The sequence below is a fragment of the Oncorhynchus nerka genome, linkage group LG9b (genome assembly GCF_034236695.1).
Source record: "Oncorhynchus nerka isolate Pitt River linkage group LG9b, Oner_Uvic_2.0, whole genome shotgun sequence".
NCBI classification, from domain to species: domain Eukaryota; kingdom Metazoa; phylum Chordata; class Actinopteri; order Salmoniformes; family Salmonidae; genus Oncorhynchus; species Oncorhynchus nerka.
The window spans coordinates 4,115,973-4,136,010 of NC_088424.1; the positions used below are offsets into that span (position 1 = coordinate 4,115,973).

Consider the following 20,038-nt stretch of genomic DNA (forward strand, 5'->3'; position numbering starts at 1 on the left):
CTGTTGCCAAGTGTTTTAAAACCTTTCCTATTACGTGCATGAATGAACAAACCCAAGCATACACGCACGCACACACAAACTCAATCACCCACCCACACGCATGCATGCACACACACACACACACACACACACACACACACACACACACCTGCAGCCCGGGGTGGGCGTAGAACTCATTGAGGAAGTCCATCAGGAGGTCTATCTTGAGGGAGCTGACACACAGCACCACATGTTTCTCCGTCTGGGCCCGGTGACGGCTGTAGTTCCCCCCCGACTTCTGTCTCTCCATCCACAGGTAGGCCAGCTGCTCAAACTGACCAAAAGCGCCCAGCACAGGCACACCTTACTAATACTGCTCATGTTGTGCAAAACAAATGCTCAAATCAACCAAATAGGCTAAATGCATGGCTAAATGCATACAGTTCACCCAATCCGACACATTTCGTAATATAGATTAAAGCGTTTATCTTTTATCGCTGTGTTCTTCCATCCTGGTCCTATTGAGCTATTATTTTCTCCAGCCCAGTACCAACACGCCTGATTCATACAGTCAACTAATCATCAAGTCAGGTGTGTTATTACAGCTAGACAGTACAAAAGCCTGCATACCCTTCGGGTCTCCAGGACTAGTACTAGAAAAAAGCTGCTTCAACAGAACATTGAAATTGTGTCCATAAAAAAGGCCACATTAAATTGCCTGTTTTGTCTTCATTTTATGGCAATATGTTTACAGGGAGTATGGCAGAACAGCAGCAGTAGGGATACTTTTGGCCTACCAATGCCTCTGCAATGCCTCGAGCACGATTATGCACCGTCTAGTTCAGCTGACTCCCTACTCGCATGTGTTCTATCAATTTGGCATTTCCTAGATGTCCAAACATTAGCCCAATTGATTTCCCTTTAGCAAACAATGTGGTCATTTTGTGTGTGTCTGTCTGTCTGTATGTGCGGTGCAATGTGTGTGTGCGTGTGTGTGTGTTTGGCCAACTCTCTCACCTGAATGGGCAGCACCACAAGGGCCACTGAGATCATGATGATCACCAGCAGTTTGGAGGGCCACACGTTGGGCGTGACGTCGCCGTAACCCACTGTGGAGAACGTGACAACACAGAAGTACCAGGAGTCGAACAACGTCAGGTTCTTGCCCGCCCGCTCCAGGTGCTGGATTCCACAGATACTACCAGGGATACAGGAAGCAGTAACACAGAGGTTGTGAAGGGAGTGGTGTCATTGCATCATTTGGGGACAGTTTACTAGACACAGATTAAGCCAAGTCTTTGATTTTTAAGGATTTTCATTTGAGGTTCTACATTGAGTTTGTGTTTTAGTCCAGGACTAGACTTAGTCTGTGTTGGGGAAATTGGCCCTTGGTGTCTACAACACTGAAACATATGAAGTAGGGCCAAGACTTTTTCCAGACCACATGACCAAACCAGGAAAAACACTGTGTCCTTTAACCTTTAACTAAGGTAGATGGTCAAGAAAAACTATTGGTACTGCACATAGGGACAGTTTTCTGGACAGTTGTTACTGTTACTCCTTGAATGTTACTCATTGACTAAAAAGCTCTTTCAACTGAAATTCTCAGTTAGTTTTTTGGACCGGGACTAAACTTAATCTGTCTCCGGGAAACCGGCCCATAAGGTTTTAGCCGAGAAGAAACATCAACCTACAAGACTTTCAACTGAACTCCCCAAAGCCAGGCATATATCCTGAAATCTCTTTGTAACATATATCGCTCATCGAAAAAAATGTATATGTACATATTCTTATTCCATCCATTTACTAGATTGGTGTGTATTAGGGAGTTGTTGTGGAATTGTTAAGATTACTTGTTAGATATTACTGCACTGTTGGAACTAGAAGCACAAGCATTTCGCTACACTCGCATTAACATCTGCTAACCATGTGTATGTGACCAAATGAAAGTGATTTGTTTAGATTTTTTTTTATTGTTAATGATGATCGATATACTGTATTCCCTCAAATATATCTGAGGATGTATTTATTAACAAAAATGCTCTGCATATTATGGAAACGTATTTTTCTCAATTCTTGCATGAATACATAGTATCCATCCCATCAGTTTTTTGTTGTTGAATGTTGTGGTCAGTCATGTACTGACATTGGAAGTAGCTTAACCTGTGATCCCACTGGTCCAATACATCGATTAGTACAACTTGGCCAACTGAAAGAGTGTTCTATTCTTATTTTTTAGAGGAACGTTTACATGGAGCAATGTCGTCATTCCAGTAAACCTAAATTTACCAGCCAGGACAAACAGACCTTAAGAGGAATATTCTGTCTACACAGACATAAGTGTGTCTCAACATGATTTCATTTAATATCCATTTTTACATATTGTTTTTTACATCGTATACATCTTAATATCATCTATAACGTATATGTTGTTTTGAGAACTGATAACTGACAGACTACCAGACAAGGGTGTGTACGCACGTGCGTGTGTGTGTGACCATCATCATGAGTATCACTTTATGACCATACAGGGACAGAGAAAAAAACACTACGTTCGCACACACGCACACACACACATTATGGGCAGGGCGGCAAAAGGCAGAACTGAGATCACTTAGCGGCCATTTCCCCAAGGCCATTACCTACTCATTCCAGGGATTTTCTTTATTTTACTATGTTCTACATTGTAGAATAATAGTGAAGACATCAAAACTATGAAATAACACATATGGAATCTTATAGTAACCTAAAAAAGTGTTTAACAAATCAACATATATTTTTTGATTCTTCAAAGTAGCCACCCTTTGCCTTGATGACAACTTTGCACACTCTTGGCATTCCCTCAACCAGCTTCACCTGGAATGCTTTTCCAATAGTCTTGAAGAAGTTCCCAAGTATGCTGAGCACTTGTTGGCTGCTTTTCCTTCACTCTGCGGTCCAACTCATCCCAAACCATCTCAATTAGGTTGAGGTCGAGTGATTATGGAGGCCAGGTCATCTGATTCAGCACTCCATCACTCTCCTTGGTGAACTAGCCCTTACACAGCCTGGAGGTGATAGTCCCACTAAGCACAAACCAGATGGGATGGCATATCACTGCAGAATGCTGTGGTAGCCATGCTGGTTAAGTGTGCCTTGAATTCTAAATAAATCAGCGACAGTGTCACCAGTAAAGCACCCCCACACCATCACACCACCTCCTCCATGCTTCACGGTGGGAACCACACATGCGGAGAACATCCGTTCACCTACTCTGCGTCTCACAAAGACAAAGTGCTTGGAACTAAACATCTAAAATTTGGACTCATCAGACCAAAGGACAGATTTCCACCGGTCTAATGTCCTTTGCTTATGTTTCTTAGCCCAAGCAAGTCTCTTATTATTGGTGTCCTTTAGTAGTGGTTTCTTTGCAGCAATTCAACCATGAAGGCCAGATTCACAGTCTCCTTTGAACAGTTGATGTTGAAATGTGTCTGTTACTTGAACTCTGTGATGTATTTATTTGGGCTGCAACCTGAGGTGCAGTTAAATATAGGTTTTAAAAAAGTGAATTAGAGTTAACTAGGCAAGTCAGTTAAGAACAAATTCTTATTTACAATGACAGCCTAGGAACAGTGGGTTTACTGCCTTGTTCAGGGGCAGAACGACAGATATTTACCTGGAACGGTGGCCCGTTCCTGTAGGTTCATGCTCTACAACATCCGCAGAGTACGACCCTGCCTCACACAGGAAGCGGCGCAGGTCCTAATCCAGGCACTTGTCATCTCCCGTCTGGATTACTGCAACTCGCTGTTGGCTGGGCTCCCTGCCTGTGCCATTAAACCCCTACAACTCATCCAGAACGCCGCAGCCCGTCTGGTGTTCAACCTTCCCAAGTTCTCTCACGTCACCCCGCTCCTCCGCTCTCTCCACTGGCTTCCAGTTGAAGCTCGCATCCGCTACAAGACCATGGTGCTTGCCTACGGAGCTGTGAGGGGAACGGCACCTCAGTACCTCCAGGCTCTGATCAGGCCCTACACCCAAACAAGGGCACTGCGTTCATCCACCTCTGGCCTGCTCGCCTCCCTACCACTGAGGAAGTACAGTTCCCGCTCAGCCCAGTCAAAACTGTTCGCTGCTCTGGCCCCCCAATGGTGGAACAAACTCCCTCACGACGCCAGGACAGCGGAGTCAATCACCACCTTCCGGAGACACCTGAAACCCCACCTCTTTCAGGAATACCTAGGATAGGATAAAGTAATCCCTCTCACCCCCTTAAAAGATTTAGATGCACTACTGTTCCACTGGATGTCATAAGGTGAATGCACCAATTTGTAAGTCGCTCTGGATAAGAGCGTCTGCTAAATGACTTAAATGATGTAAATGTTGTCACCTCGGGATTCAATCCATCAACCTTTCAGTTACTGGCCCAACGCTCTAACCACTAGACTACCTGTCTCCCCTTATCCTCTGCAGCAGAGGTAACTCTGGGTCTTCCTTTCCTGTGGCGGTCCTCATGAGAGCCAGATTCAACATAGCCCTTGATGGTTTTTGCGGCGCCGCTTGATGAAACTTGAGATTTTCCGAATTTACTGAACTTCACGTCTTAAAGTAATGATGGACTGTCGTTTCTCTTTGATTATTTGAGCTGATCTTGCATTAATATGGACTTGGCCTTTTACCAAATAAGGCTATCATCTGTATACTTCCCCTACCATGTCACAACATAACTGATTTCTTCAAACGCATTAAAATTGAAAGAAATTCCTCAAATTAACTTTAACATGGCACACCTGTTAATTGAAATGCATTCCAGGTGACTACCTCATGATGCTGATTGAGAGAACGCCATGAGTGTGAAAAGCTGTCATCAAGGCAAAGCGTGGCTCCTTTGAAGAATCTCAAATATAACATATATTTTGATTTGTTTAACACGTTTTTGGTTACTACATGATATAATATATATGTTATTTCATCATTTTGATCCCTTCACTATTATTCTATATAGAAAAAATAAAATGAGTAGGTGTCCAAACTTTTGACAGGTACTGTATATTTAATAGATTTGAAATACTTTCCGAAATATATTATGGAATGTATTTAAAGCATATATATACAGTGCATTCGGAAAGTATTTATACCCCTTGACTTTTCCCACGTTGTTACGTTACAGACTTATATTAAAATTGATAATACATTTTTTTACTCATCAAACTACACACAATACCCCATAATGAGAAAGTGAAAACAGGGTTTTAGACATTTTTGCAAAGGTATTACAAATAAAAAACACATACCTTATTTACATAACTATTCAGACGCTTTGCAATGAGACTCGAAATTGAGCCAGGTGAATCCTATTTCCATTGATCATCCTTGAGATGTTTCTACAACTGTGGTAAATTCAATTGATTGGACATGATTTTGAAAGGCACAGACCTGTTTATATAAGGTCCCACAGTTGACAGTTGTGGTAGAAACAGTACGTACAGTTGAAGTCGGAAGTTTACATACACCTTAGCCAAATACATTTAAACTCCGTTTTTCACAATTCCTGACATTTAATCCTAATGCAAGTCCCTGTTTTAGGTCAGTTAGGATCCCCACTTTATTTTAAGAATGTGAAATGTCAGAATAATAGTAGAGAGAATGATTTATTTCAGCTTTTATTTCTTTCATCACATTCCCTGTGGGTCAGAAGTTTACATACACTCAATTAGTATTTGGAAGCATTACCTTTAAATTGTTTAACTTTAACTTCCCTACGGCCCTACAGACTGCGGAGGCTCTGTTTACACACGTTTTCCGGCACAGGGTGCCTGAGAATATAGTGTCTGATCGGGGTCCCCAGTTCACGTCGAGGGTCTGGAGGGCATTCATGGAATGTCTGGGGGTCTCGGTCAGCCTTACCTCAGGTTTTTACCCCAAGAGTAACGGGCAGGTGGAGAGAGTTAACCAGGATGTGGTTAGGTTTCTGAGGTCTTACTGCCAGGACCGGCCAGGGGAGTGGGCAGCGTTCGTGCCCTGGGCAGAGATGGCCGAGAACTCGCACCGCCACTTCTCCACTAACCTCTCTCCCTTCCAGTGTGTATTTGGGTATCAGCCGGTTCTGGCTCCTTGGCATCAGAGTCAGACCGAGGCTCCTGTGGTGGACGACTGGTTCCGGCGCGTGGAGGAAACGGGCCGCCGCCCATGTCCATCTTAAGCGCCATGCTGCGCCAGAAAGTTGGCGCAGACCGTCATTGCAGTGAGGCCCCGGTGTTTGCAATAAAACCCTCGTTCCATGTGTCTCTCCTCAGGCCGGCGGTGGCTGGCCCGCTCCAGGAGTCTGAGGTGCGGGAGTTTCCTCCGCCTCCTCTGGACACCGAGGGGGCCCCGGCGTACTCCGTTCGTTCCATACTGGAACGTTCTGCCCACAGATTTTCTATAAGTTTGAGGTCAGGGCTTTGTGAAGACCACTCCAATACCTTGACTTTTTAAGCCCTTTTGCCACAACTTTTGAAGCATGCTTGGGGTCATTGTTCATTTGCAAGACCCATTTGCGACCAAGCTTTAACTTCCTGACTTATGTCTTGAGATGTTCCTTCAATATATCCACGTAATTTTACTTCCTCATGATGCCATCTATTTCGTGATGTGCACCAGTCCCTCCTGCAGCAAACCACCCCTACAACATGATGGTGCCACCCCCTTGCTTCACAGTTGGGATGGTGTTCTTTGGCTTGCAAGCCTCCCACTTTTTCCTCCAAACATAACAATGGTCATTATGGCCAAACAGTTATATTTCTGTTTCATCAGACCAGAGGACATTTCTACAGTTGCAAACTGTAGTCTGGCTTTTTTATGGCGGTTTTGGAGCAGTGGCTTCTTCCTTGCTGAGCGGCCTTTCAGGTTATTTCGATATAGGACTCGTTTTACTATGGATATAGATACTTTTGTACCTGTTTCCTCCAGCATCTTCACAAGGACCTTTGCTGTTGTTCTGGGACTGATTTCCACTTTTCACACCAAAGTACGTTCATCTCTCAGAGACAGAACGCATCTCCTTCCTGAGCGGTATGACAGCTGTGTGGTCCCATGGTGTTTATACCTGCGTATGATTGTTTGTACAGATGAATGTGGTGCCTTCAGGCATTTGGAAATTGCTCCCAAGGATGAACCATACTTGTGGAGGTCTACAATTTTTATCTGAGGTCTTGGCTGATTTTATTTAATTTTATTTAATTTAAGTTTGAAAATCAGCCTTGAAATCCATCCACAGGTACACCTCCAATTGACTAAAATTATGTCAATTAGCCTATTAGAAGCTAACGCCATGACATAATTTTCTGGAATTTTCCAAGCTGTTTAAAGGCACAGTCAACTTAATGTATGTAAACTTCTGACCCACTGGAATTGTGGTACAGTGAATTTTAAGTGAAATAATCTGTCTGTAAACAATTGTTGGAAAAATTACTTGTGTCATGCACAAAGTAGATGTGCTAATCGACTTGCCAAAACTATAGTTTGTTAACAAAAAATGTGTGGAGTGGTTGAAAAACAAGTTTTAATGACTCCAACCTAAGTGTATGTAAACTTCCGACTTCAACTGTATTTAACTGATCCATTTGATATTAATGGTTAACAATTCGTATTTAACTAATAGTAAGAGATTTCTGTCCTACTAGTGTCTGTGTTTTCATGGGCTCCACTCTCGTTCCCTGCAGCTAATTTTGGCGTACAGTATGGTCCCTGGAGAAGACTTATCCCGAAGCCCCTCCAGCATTGTCTTGGCTGTGTTCTTAGGGTCATTGTCCTGTTGGACTTTTTCCATTTAAGAATGATGGAGGCCACTGTGTTCTTGGGGACCTTCAAAGCTGCAGACATTTGTTTGGTACCCTTCACCAGATCTGTTCCTCGACACAATCCTGCCTCAGAGATTCAAGGACAATTCCTTCGACCTCATGGCTTCGTTTTTGCTCTGACATGCACTGTCAACTGTGGGACCTTATATAGACAGGTGTGTGCCTTTCCAAATCATGTCCAATCAGTTGAATTTACCACAGGTGGACTCCGATCAAGTTGTAGAACCATCTCAAGGATGAGCAATGGAAACAGAATGCACTTGAGCTCAATTTCGAGTCTCATAGCAAAGGGTCTGAATACTTATGTAAATAAGGTATTTCTGTTTATTTTTAATAAATGTGCAAAAATGTCTGAACCTGTTTTCCTCTTCGTCATTATGGGGTATTGTGTGTAGATTGCTGAGGAATTGTTTTTTATTGAATCCATTTTAGAATAAGGCTGTAATGTAACAACATGTGGAAAAAGTCAAGGGGTCTGAAAACTTTCCGAAGGTACTGTAAATACAAAATGCAAGCAGAAATAAAAACACGTCCATCATAAACAGACACATTCATGACTAATAAAGCCCTCAGAATACGTTTTAAGGCATTACATGCATTTGACCAAAGATGCAAATGTGCTACATATGACAGTTTTTTTCATATGGGATGACATTGGAAAGATCAAATCATAGTGACAGATTCACACATTGTATAAGATTACTTCCCAAGCAAAGTCCAATTTGTTTGACATCTCAACTTTAGGTTGTAGCTCAGCTTCTGAATGCCATAGAGACAAACCAAAGATATTCCCATGTGCATCAGAGTCGAGTCGTCCTCGGGCATTTTACCACTTGTTTCTAGCCTAAAGCATAGCAGATGAGTGTTTTAGGTATAAACATTTGCAAATTGTAAAAAATATATATATATATTTTTTTATCCCTCAAATCAAGGAAGGTCCCACGCCCCTACACAAAATGTTGCCCCTAGATTGGGGACCCCTACCTTAGATAACATAGCTAATCACTGTCCTTCCATTTCACTTCCATCTGGTCATTTGACTAACTGTCTACTGACTAGCTGTCTATTGACCAATAACAAACCAATTCAGTGTTGTGACATTCTATTACCATCACGAAAAGCAACGGCAACATCGTGCTAGCATTATACCTTAAAAACAAGGCACACTAGTTCAGTCAACGTTTTTTAATGTAATTTCAGCAAAATTACGCTGAACCAATGTGGATAGACGTTGAATTGATATCTGTGCCCAGTGGAATATTTAATGTTCTAGGCAACGCGAATAAACACAGTGAAATACTGTCTGTTGAGTGCAGGGTTGGTTCTTTGGAATATGTGCCTTCAACTTTCCTTAAAAAATACATTTTCCAGGATATAGTAGTAATTGCTGCCACTACCTTGCTTTTGTGGCATCGCACACATTACATTAATGGTCTTGTGGCAGTCAACAGGAAGCCAGATATTGAGGGAATTGTTCCGAGGTAATTGACCTTGTAATGCCATTTACACAGAGTGCACTGGAGAAAATAGGTCCCAGAGCTGTACACTTGGTAACCCAGAAATATGATGTCAGACGTGGTGCATTAGTGGCAAATGACTGTAAGTGCTTGAAGCTCTGAGGTGGAAAACCACAGATAATGGCCAGCAATTCAATCTGGGCTGACCCCGTAAGATCCTATTGGATGTGGGAGAGGGAGAGATGGTCCAAAGCAGGGTGCTTTGCCTCCTCCATCCACTTATTGAGTTAGCAATTTAGCATGTCCTCTCAGTCTAAGTGCCAACATCTTTTTTGTTGTTGTTTATCGTCGTTTCTGAAACTAATTGTTTGCTTAATTTAAAATTGGTTTTCGAAGTGCCCATGTTTGGGATGCAGACTGCAATCTACCAGTGCACACACATTCACGCACGCACCCACACACTCACCAAGTGAATATGAGGCAGAAGAGGGTGGAGATGAGGATGAGCACCTGGTTGAAGATGGCAGACTGTGTTCGCTGTATGGCACGATGCAGGTCATTCTAGGGGGGAGAGGTTACGGATGGTTGGTAACCTCTTACCTCTATTTTTGTAAAGGATGTTTTTTAATATTTCATTGCTAAATAAGGTAGGTACACATAGTTGAGATGGGGAGACAGAACAGAGGGATAGAGCAATGACAGGACCAGGGATCGAACCGCTGCCTCCAGATGTAATGTGTGGTCCAGAGGCAGCAGCACTATCGCGACATGCTGATTCAGCCGTATCGGAGTTGAGGCAGGTTAACACTCACAATCATATTCTCCAAGGCATGCTTGGCCAACCAGCAGTTCAGGAACACTGGGATGAAAAGGTTCCGCAGAGGGAGCCACATGACCTGAAAGAGCACAGAGATTGTTGTAGGCTATCCCATCTATAGAAGCCCAAAACATTCCTGACAATGTTGCCAGATACAAAGAGATAGGTTATCACAATGTTTCAGCAATGTAGCTGTGTTACCTGGGAAGACTCTGGTCATGATACTCTCTGAGACAAAATATACTACTAGGAGTTTGTAGGTACGTACAGTATATGATGTAACTTAAAACCTCTTAAAATCCCAGTTAAAACCACATACAATTTAGAATTCAGCCGTGTTCATCATTAGCTGTGACTATGGGATGAGACCATAATAGCCCTGCCATAGCATTGTGTTTTGCTAGATTCCAGGGCCCATATTCACGTCTCAGAGTGGGAGTGCTGATCTAGGATCAGGTCACCCCCCTTTTAATTATTATTTAAATGGAAAATCTGATCCTAGGCCCTGTTAGAGTGTGTTAACTCTTACGGTGAGCAGGAAAGGCACTGTGTTCACCATCTCCAGGATAAACGTCAACCGAATGATCTGCTCCCAAATGTTGCCCTGAGGACAAAGTAGAGAGCAGTCATGTTTCTTTCTTTGTATCTCTTTTAGCCCTTTTGGGGGTTTATCTTCTGCTTCCTTTTGTGACATAATGGTTAGAGTGTTGGGCCAGGAACCAAAAGGTTGCCGGATCGAATCCCCAAGCTGACAAGGTAAAAATCTGTCGTTCTGCCCCTGAACAAGGCACCGTTCCCCAGTAGGCTGTCATTGTAAATAAGAATTTGTTCTTAACTGACTTGCCTAGTTAAATAAAGGTTACATTTTTTTTTTTAAATCTCAGTTAATCTGTTTCACAATCTATTGACTTTGTATATAGATATACATATTGACATAACTGTAGAGGGGACATTACAATGAATGTTTCCTTAGACTGAGTGACACCCTATGGAGTGGGATGGTACTTACCTTGTAACTCAGGTAAGTCAATAGAACAGTTTCAAAAAGACAGATAACTGCCACAGACACCTGTTGAAAAAATAGAAGACTCTTTGTTTTCATCGAGGCTCATAAAAAATGACTGAGAAGCAGGTTAACTGAGAAAATAAACGACAAACAGCAGTAACCGCATAGTGCCCATGTATACAGTAGTTAGCAAACAACTACAATTGAATAAATCATGAAGAAAATTTGTTGGCAGATATTTCACCTGTAACGGCCATATTAGAAGACTTCGTTCGACCCACATTATGGGAGACCTGGTGGGGGAAAAAGCTGTGTGTTAGTTTACACCTGGAGATTGAGATGAAGAGAGAGATTTGAATCATGTCTAGAGAATAACTAGCCATCAGTGGTGTGTAGAGAATAACTCATTGGTTGTGCTTGATGTTGGATAAAAGAGTCCCTGAAAACAATACATTGTCCAGGAGTTTTCCCAAACTTAGACTAAGTAGGACAATGTTTCTGTTCAGGATGGTACCCTAGTATGAGAGTAGATTTAGGGACACTGGTGTAGGGTTGAGACATGAAACCACTACAAACATCTGACAAGGCTTTAGAAAAGGCGAACAGCTAAAAGCAGTGGATGGCTGTCCTATTGCTTGCAGTCAGCGTGGTGTGTTCTAGCGACCACCTGTTTGTGCCAATTCAACATGTAGAATTGTTGGGAAAATGGCGGCCGATATTTTGGTCAGAACCACGTTGTTCTGCTATGTTTCCTCTCTAAGTGAGTGTGTTACATTGCATTACATGCATTGTTACCAAGTAATATTGATATTATTAGGTCTGGATATGCTTCTGTTTTATTTAACACTATTAGATAAGAGTAGAGAGAGTAAGCACTCACCAGTCAATCTTTAAAAAGATGTATGTTTGATTGGGACATCCCCAGCTGTAGAGAAAAAAATTCAAAATATTTAACATGCACCATGTACAATAATATTGAAGAAAATTAAATTCGACAGTCATTTCAAAACAAGGACAACGGCAAGGAAACTGACTGTATTGCTATTTTGATACATGAGACTTATTTGATCTAATATAAGTTTCTTAATGCTTAGGTTGTTACGAGTGTACTGATATACAGTGCATTTGGAAAGTATTCAGACCCCTTCCCCTTTCCCACGTTTTGTTACGTAAACAACCTTGTTGTAAAATTGATTCAATTATATTTTTTCTTAATCAATCTACACACAAAACCCAATAATGACGAAGTGAAAACAGGTTTTTAGACATTTTTACAAATGTATTCAATTTTTTTAACTGAAACACATTTTTGTTGTAGTCCCAGACATGAATCACAAAAATGTGTTTAAGTTTTTTACATTTTTACTGCTGTTTTGACTGGAGTTGTGAAACACTGAGCTAGTGTCTAGAAAGAATGATAGACAGTGAATTGAATGATTCCGTACATGTTCAGTGCATTCACTTCCTCTGTTTCCAGGCATAGAAATGAAAGTATTAAAATCATTGTCGTTAGCTAGGTTTCCCTCCAATTGGCGACAGATTTTCATGTGAATATTAATCAAATCTGCATAAAACAATATGGACATTTCCCCACCAGAGATGCATTTCCATCAAACTGACTTATTGCGGATAAAAGGCTGTGCATGATGACATAGTGCACATAAAAATAACTGTGGTTAAATTCCCATGTACCGAATAAAAAGTACAAGTTAAATGGGTTTCCATAGAATCTTCAACTCTACTGATCCCATTGAGCACAAACTGGTTGAATCAACGTTGGTTCAACATCATTTGTCATATTGTGGCGTGGAATCTAAGTGGAGAATACATTGGATTTGAAAAAAGTAATCAATGTAAACTGTTGTTTTGATGGTGACATTTCAGCCACAGGATTACATCATCATGGTAACCAAATTTCAACATAGACAAACCTGAAATATGTTGAGCTTGTACCTTTAAAACAATGTCAGATCTTCAACATTATATCCACTATCAGAAAAAAAAATACACCAGACAGAACTTCCTACTGGAGAGTTGATCTACTGTATCTACACCTACCATTTGGTCTCCTATCCAGGGTTCTAACCAAGTTCAGCCCTTCTTAGCTATGTATGATATTTGTCACTGACTATTACCGATGAGCTACTGTGAGAATGATTGTTGAGAGATCGCCATGTAAAAACTAAATAGATTCCCTGTTGCTATTGAAATCATTCCAGGGTAGATTTAAGAGCAAATGAAATGTAACCATACTTTATCCCTCATAAATCAATTATGCTATTTAGGCCTATATAGCATTTGCAAAGTCATCAACGACTATTGTTTAATTTCATCCCAGAATTCATCAGAAAATATACAATACAATAGGCCTTGGGTTTCCAACATGAATCCAGCATATCAATTATTAATTTGTAGAAAAAATGGAATTAAAGCCAAGTCAGTGGCACAGATGGAACTATCCAAGCAGAATATAAATCCCCTTTAAATGTTTATATTTGGTTGCACTGACAGCTAAATTCAATTCAATATCTCTTTTGAAATACAATACATAGCCTTTTAACTTGGCAACAAGTTAACAAATGATATGCTGAATTCACCACTTAAACTCCAAAAATAAAAGTTAAAGAATGGGATTATGCCAGTGGCTCAGATGGAACTATTCAAGCTGTGAATACAACACCTTTAAATGTTGATATTTGGTTGCATTGCGTTGCCAACCTAACACAATTCAATATGACCTTTGTAATACAGCAAATAGCCTAAAGTTAAGGTTATTTTACAAACTAATGTAACATTTACCCTTAAAAATGTTTAACACATACATGGCCACATTGAGGTTACTGTAACTATTAATTTGTTTTTATGTAATCATGTTCAAGATAGCATGCATAGGTTGTCACAGGTCTGTGGAGATTTCCACAATTGCTATAATAATCTGAGCAGAACATCGAACGGCATTGATCACTTGCACCATGTATTTTAATGTAATCTCAACTGCAATCCAGGTCATTTGGTTCTGCTAGTCGATGATGCACAGTGATAACACATTCCTACTGTATTTGAACTTTGCATAATTAATTATACCGACACAAACAGATCCCACCATGTCGAATGAACTAATTCTCTGTCGACATTATAAAGGTGAACCGGCATTTTCTGTTTCCATCAGCCCGATTTGCGATTTTTTTTTCATGCAACGGGTAATTCATTCGCATGAAATGGCTGGATGGAAACCTGGTTAGTAAGACATTTTCCATGGCATGGAAATAGCTAATAGTCCACATTCTCTACTAATTATCCCTGGTTTCTTCTCTGAGAATTACTATACCTTGAGGGCCATCGTTAGAGGCTGTTGTCAAATTGTAGTCATAAAAATGCAACATTTCTGTGACAATTCAGTGAAGACCAGGTGGTACATGTACCTACGAGACATTAAATTACTATCCTTACCAGCCATGTCCTTTGGATGGGTCATCTGTCACTACGCGACACATGTATAAGATACAGCTCAGGACCTTTAGGGAGAAGTCAAACACTTGTATTCTCAGGCCTGGGAGACAAAGACAGAGGTTATATGTCATACTTAGGGTCAGTACTTCCTCACCATGTGACCTGACCAGGAACATCTCCGGGCCCCTTTGATATAACTGGTTCAACAGTTTGCTATTTGTTACCGATGCAACGGGTGTATTTTTACTATGTCTTTTAAAACAAAGTACAAATAAGATTTATTAGATGGATAGTAACAGCATATAGTGTAGTTCAACTGTGACTACACAGTTAAAAAACATGACTTACTTGATCTTTGGTTTTTGATGAAGAACAGTTTAAGTGTCTCTTTGAAAGTACTTTCATTGGCATAAAATTCGACTTGCACCCTTAAAAAAAGAGTAATATTAGTTTCTATAAATAAAATGAATAATGTCATATTTACTAAGCATTTTCACATGGGTAAGGCTGGATGTTAAACAAGTGCAAGGATTCCACAGGTGCAAACCCTTAAATAATATACAACAATGTTAAACCACATGATTTAAACCACTTTTCTTTTTAAATTGAAGCTAACATGTCAAACAAACTCAACCTACCTGTCATCATTTAGTAAATTCTGGTCCCCGAGGAGTAAGTCCCTGAATCTATACCTCGGGGGAAGACGGGGTACTTCGCTCTCCAAATCAACCATAGTTATCCTTAGCTGTAGCTACATCGGTTGAAACAAAAGCTCAATCCAGATCTCAAAATGTACACTTTTATAACAATGTTTCAAATCAATTGTTGCACTCAGTCGTGCATCCTTATTCCAAGTGCCCGAAAAGACTGCATCCATCACAAAAATATGGTTTAATTATTTGGAAAACAAGGAAGCAGCTATATAGGATAATTATTCAAAGTCGTCCCATTGTTGAGCATCCTTGAGTGCATGTGTGCGACTAGACACCCAGAGCATCATTATGCTCTTGAGACGTTGTGCATGTGTCATCTCACTGCAAGCATCATCCAAAGCGCACATCTCAGTCATTGGAGTCGTCGGTTTATTGGTGATAATGATTAAGCTAATAATGATGATGTGAATATACACTATATATAAAAAATTATGTGGATACCCCTTCAAAGTAGTAGATTTGGCTATTTCAGCCACACTCGTTGCTGACAGGTGTATAAAATTGAGCACAGAGCCATGCAATCGCCATAGACAAATATTGGCAGGACAATGGTCTTACTGAAGAGCTCAGTGACTTTCAACGTGGCACCGTCATAGGATACCACTTTTCTAACAAGTGAGTTCATCAAATTTTGGCCATGCTAGAGCTGCCCGGTCAACTGTAAGGGCTGTTATTGTGAAGTGGAAACGTCCAGGAGCAACAACGGCTCAGCCGCGAAGTGGTAGGCCATACAAACCCACAGGACTGCCGAGTGCTGAAGCGCGTAGCTCGTTACACTCTCCTGTCCTCATCTTGCAAAACTCACTGAGTTCCAAACTGCCCCTGAAAGCAACATCAGCACAAGAACTGTTCCATGGCCGAGCAGCCGCACACATGCCTAAGATCACCATGCGCAATGCCAAGTGTCGGCTGGACTAATGTAAAGCTCGCCGCCATTGGACTCTGAAGTGGTGGAAAAGCGTTTTCTGGAGTGATGAATCACGCTTGAAGTTAGCTACATCCTTTACTATTCAAAACAATACTGTTTTGTTTGAAATACATTCATATGCTCAAAAATGTAGGCTACATAGCCAGAGAAGAAGAGGTGAAGCAAGAGGATTTACTAATCTGTCTGTGTGAGATAAGTACTTTTCACTCCGAGTACAACAGTCTGATTCATAATTTCCATTAAACCTAGCGGTCAAACAGGGAAATAGTTCCAATAATTTTTCCACAATAAAACATTTTTCCCCATAGGGATTTTGGAAATAATTCAAATAAGGGCTGTGTTTCGTGTAGGCTTACCTTGGCGTGACATTTTGATAACTGTGTAAATCTCTCTAGGACAATGTGACTTTTATGCAAAAATGACCCAATTATCCAAGTTGAAATGACATGGTATGCCCAGTGGATAATGACCCATGTCCCAACAGGTTCATTTTCACAGATCTACTGTAACTTTCTCCAACAAGAGATGAGGCCCCACTGCCAGACCACAACCTAGTGGCTTTGGTCTATTTTTACCTGGTAATGCAAATCTTTTTGTTTCCCACTTTTCACCAGACTATTTTATCATATTTAGTGACTCAAATAGAAGCTAGTCCAGTAACACTTACACAGTAACACAGTAATACATCCAAGTATAATGATGACATGATTACAAGGCATATAAAAGGTTATGTTATACCTCGATTCTCAAAGTTACGTGTTACTGTCAAACAGTCGAGGCTAGAATCTAGCCGTACTACACCACTAAGTGTGATATGAGTCCTAGGAACTCAATTGAATAACTATAAAATAACAGGCTCTTGGTTTGGGGAGGGAGCAGTGTAACAGTGACCCAGAACCAAACCAAGAACCTATTACATTCAGTTTCTTGGGCTCATATCACACCTAGGTGGCGAGGTACGGCTACATTCCACCCTTGGCTGTCTGACATTTGGCATAGTCATCAGAATTGGGTTTTTGGGAGCAGTGTGCAGTTGACCAATGGACAGCTTTAAGCTAAACAAACATGATGCTAATATACCCCAGTGCACCCTGGGTGCCCATATTTTTATTTCACCTTTATTTAACCAGGTAGGCTAGTTGAGAACAAGTTCTCATTTACAACTGCGACCTGGCCAAGATAAAGCAAAGAGACACAAACAGAGTTGGAATAAATACACATGGAATAAACAAACATACAGTCAATTTATTTTACCTTTATTTAACTAGGCAAGTCAGTTAAGAACAAATTCTTATTTTCAATGAGGGACTAGGAAAAGTGGGTTTACTGCCTGTTCAGGGGCAGAACGACAGATTTGAACTTGGAAACTTTTGGTTACTAGTCCAACGCTCTAAACACTAGGCTACCCTGCCGCCCCAAATAACACAATAGAAAAAAAAGTATATATACAGTTTGTGCAAATGAGAGCAACTAAGGGAGGTAAGGCAATAAATAGGCCATAATGGTGACATAATTACAATTTAGCATTTAAACACTGGAGATGACAGACGTGCAGAAGATGAATGTTCAAGTAGAGATACTGGTGTGAAAAGGAGAGAAAAAAACAGTATGGGGATGAGGTAGTTGGATGGGCTATTTAGAGATGGGCTATGTACAGGCACAGTGATATGTGAGCTGCTCTGACAGCTGGTGCTTAAAGTTAGTGAGGGAGATATGAGTGTCCAGCTTAAATTATTTTTGCAATTCGTTCCAGTCATTGGCAGCAGAGAACTGGAAGGAAAGGCGGCCAATCAAAATTAAAAGGCCCTAATGGTAATTTGAAGTATGGTGAACAGAAAGAGCCGATTCAGGCGCTTTTAGGCATTCAAGAATTTACAGGAACAAAAATCCGAATGAGGACCTTAATTAGGAAAGATAAGCAACAGGTACTGTAGAGGGGGATAGCGCGACAGAGCCACCAAGATATTTATGTTTTTAGATTCCCTTTACAGTAAGATCAGTTTTAAAGTTGCAAGCAAAAGCCTGATGAGACTAAAAGCATACATATTACGTTTAAGGGAACTAAATTGCAGGCTACAGCAGCACAGCCCAGAGGATGCCTCAACCGACCGAAACCTATTGGACCAGTTTCTTGGACTTGAAGATGGCACCCTGGGCTAGGCCTTTTAGACCTATGCAGTGGTGGAAAAAGTACCCAATTGTCATACTTGAGTAAAAGTATAGACAACTTAATAGAAAGTCAGTCAAGTAAAAGTCACCCAGTAAAATAGTACTTGAGTAAAAGTCTAAAAGTATTTGGTTCTTTCAAAAGTATATGTAATTGCTCAAATATAATTATCAAAAGTAGAAGTAAAAATAATTTCAAATTCCTTATATTAAGCAAAGCAGACACCATTTTCTTGTTTTTAAAATGTAAGGACAGCCAGGCGCACACACCAACATTTACAAAAGATACATTTGTGTTTAGTTAGTCCACCAGACCATAGGCAGTAGGGATGACCACATGTTCTCTTGATGAGTCTGAATTTCACAATTTTCCTATCCTGCTAAGCATTCAAAATGTAACGAGTACCTTTGGTTTGCCAGGAAAAATGTATGGAGTTTTCTTTAGGAATGTATTGAAGTAAAAATGGTCAAATATAAATAGTAAAGTACTGTCACGTTGTATAAATGGTTGGAAACAGGCGTAGGAAAACGTAATAGGGGGTTTTAATACTCAAACTACACAACATGCCATGAAAGGCACGGGGACGAAGCCCAAAACAAACACGTATACAAAACACACAGGGATGTAAACCCAAACAAAAGAGTGAGATTAAATCTCTAATAATTGCACAGGATGAGACCCATAATAATAATTGCACAAATGTATTTATAAAGCCCTTTTAAAAGAAAGAAGAAGAAACCTAGAGAGGAACCAGGCTCTAAGGGGTGGCCAGTCCTCCTCTGGCTGTGCTGGGTGAAGATTATAACAGAACATGGCCAAGATAGTCAAACTTTCCTAGATAACCAGCAGGGTCAGTTAATAAACACAGTGGTGGTAGAGGGTGCAACAGGTCAGCACCTCGGGAGTAAATGCCAGTTGGCTTTTCATAGCCAAACATTCAGAGCACAAAGCACGCAGCACAAAAGTCAAACCAACACCATATGTACTCACAGGACCAACGGATATAGTAAGAAAAACCGAACAACACAATGGTGAACAGAGGGCACATATATACTGTCACGCCCTGATCTGTTTCACTTGTCCTTGTGCTCGTCTCTACTCCCCTCCAGGTGTCGCCCATCTTCCCCATTATCCCCTGGGTACTTATAACTGTGTTTTCTGCCTGTCTGTGCCAGTTTGTTTTATTCGTTCAAACCTACCAGTGGTTTCCCTTGAGCCTGTCTTTCCTATAGTCCCTGTTTTCTAGTTTCCCGGTTTTGACCTTTCCTGCCTGTCCTGACTCTGAGTCTGCCTGCCTTGGTCCACTATTCTGGATTACCAACCCCTGCCTGCCTTGACTTGTCATTTTCCTGTCCCTGTTGTTGCAATAAACATTGTTACTTCAACACAGTCTGCACTTGGGTCTTAACTGAAATGTGATAATATACAATTAATAATCAGTGGGAAATAGGAACCAGGTGTGCATAATTAGACAAGACAGTCTGGGATTGGTGGTAATGAACCAGTTCAGTGACACCTAAAAGCCAATGACCTAGAACTTCGGATTTGGTGCACGGAATGAGCTGCAGTACCGGAGGGATCCGTGACAAGTACAGACACCCCAAAAAACAACTTAAGTAGTACATGAATGTATTTTTACTTAAGTACTTTACACCACTGGCCCTACAGTTGAAGTTGGAAGTTTACATACACTTAGGT

General features: G+C 40.9%; 1 protein-coding gene across 2 annotated transcripts in view; it reads right to left on the reverse strand.

Moving 5' to 3' along the window:
• Window positions 1–15,402, reverse strand: part of LOC115114131 (potassium channel subfamily T member 2-like) — a 75,982-nt gene extending 60,580 nt beyond the window's left edge. Inside the window, exons 1-11 of one of the 2 annotated variants that reach the window (XM_029642138.2) lie at window positions 15,171–15,402; window positions 14,881–14,960; window positions 14,533–14,632; window positions 11,963–12,007; window positions 11,327–11,375; window positions 11,086–11,145; window positions 10,606–10,680; window positions 10,072–10,155; window positions 9,726–9,820; window positions 997–1,177; window positions 149–313 (exon numbers count right to left, since the gene is read on the reverse strand). In XM_029642138.2, the coding sequence (XP_029497998.2) occupies window positions 149–313; window positions 997–1,177; window positions 9,726–9,820; window positions 10,072–10,155; window positions 10,606–10,680; window positions 11,086–11,145; window positions 11,327–11,375; window positions 11,963–12,007; window positions 14,533–14,632; window positions 14,881–14,960; window positions 15,171–15,265 (1,029 nt within the window). In that variant the 5' untranslated portion in view covers window positions 15,266–15,402. Of the gene's footprint in view, window positions 1–148; window positions 314–996; window positions 1,178–9,725; window positions 9,821–10,071; window positions 10,156–10,605; window positions 10,681–11,085; window positions 11,146–11,326; window positions 11,376–11,962; window positions 12,008–14,532; window positions 14,665–14,880; window positions 14,961–15,170 lie in introns of those variants that run through there. The other variant, XM_065013280.1, reaches the window with a different exon arrangement.
• Window positions 15,403–20,038: the final 4,636 nt, after the last annotated feature.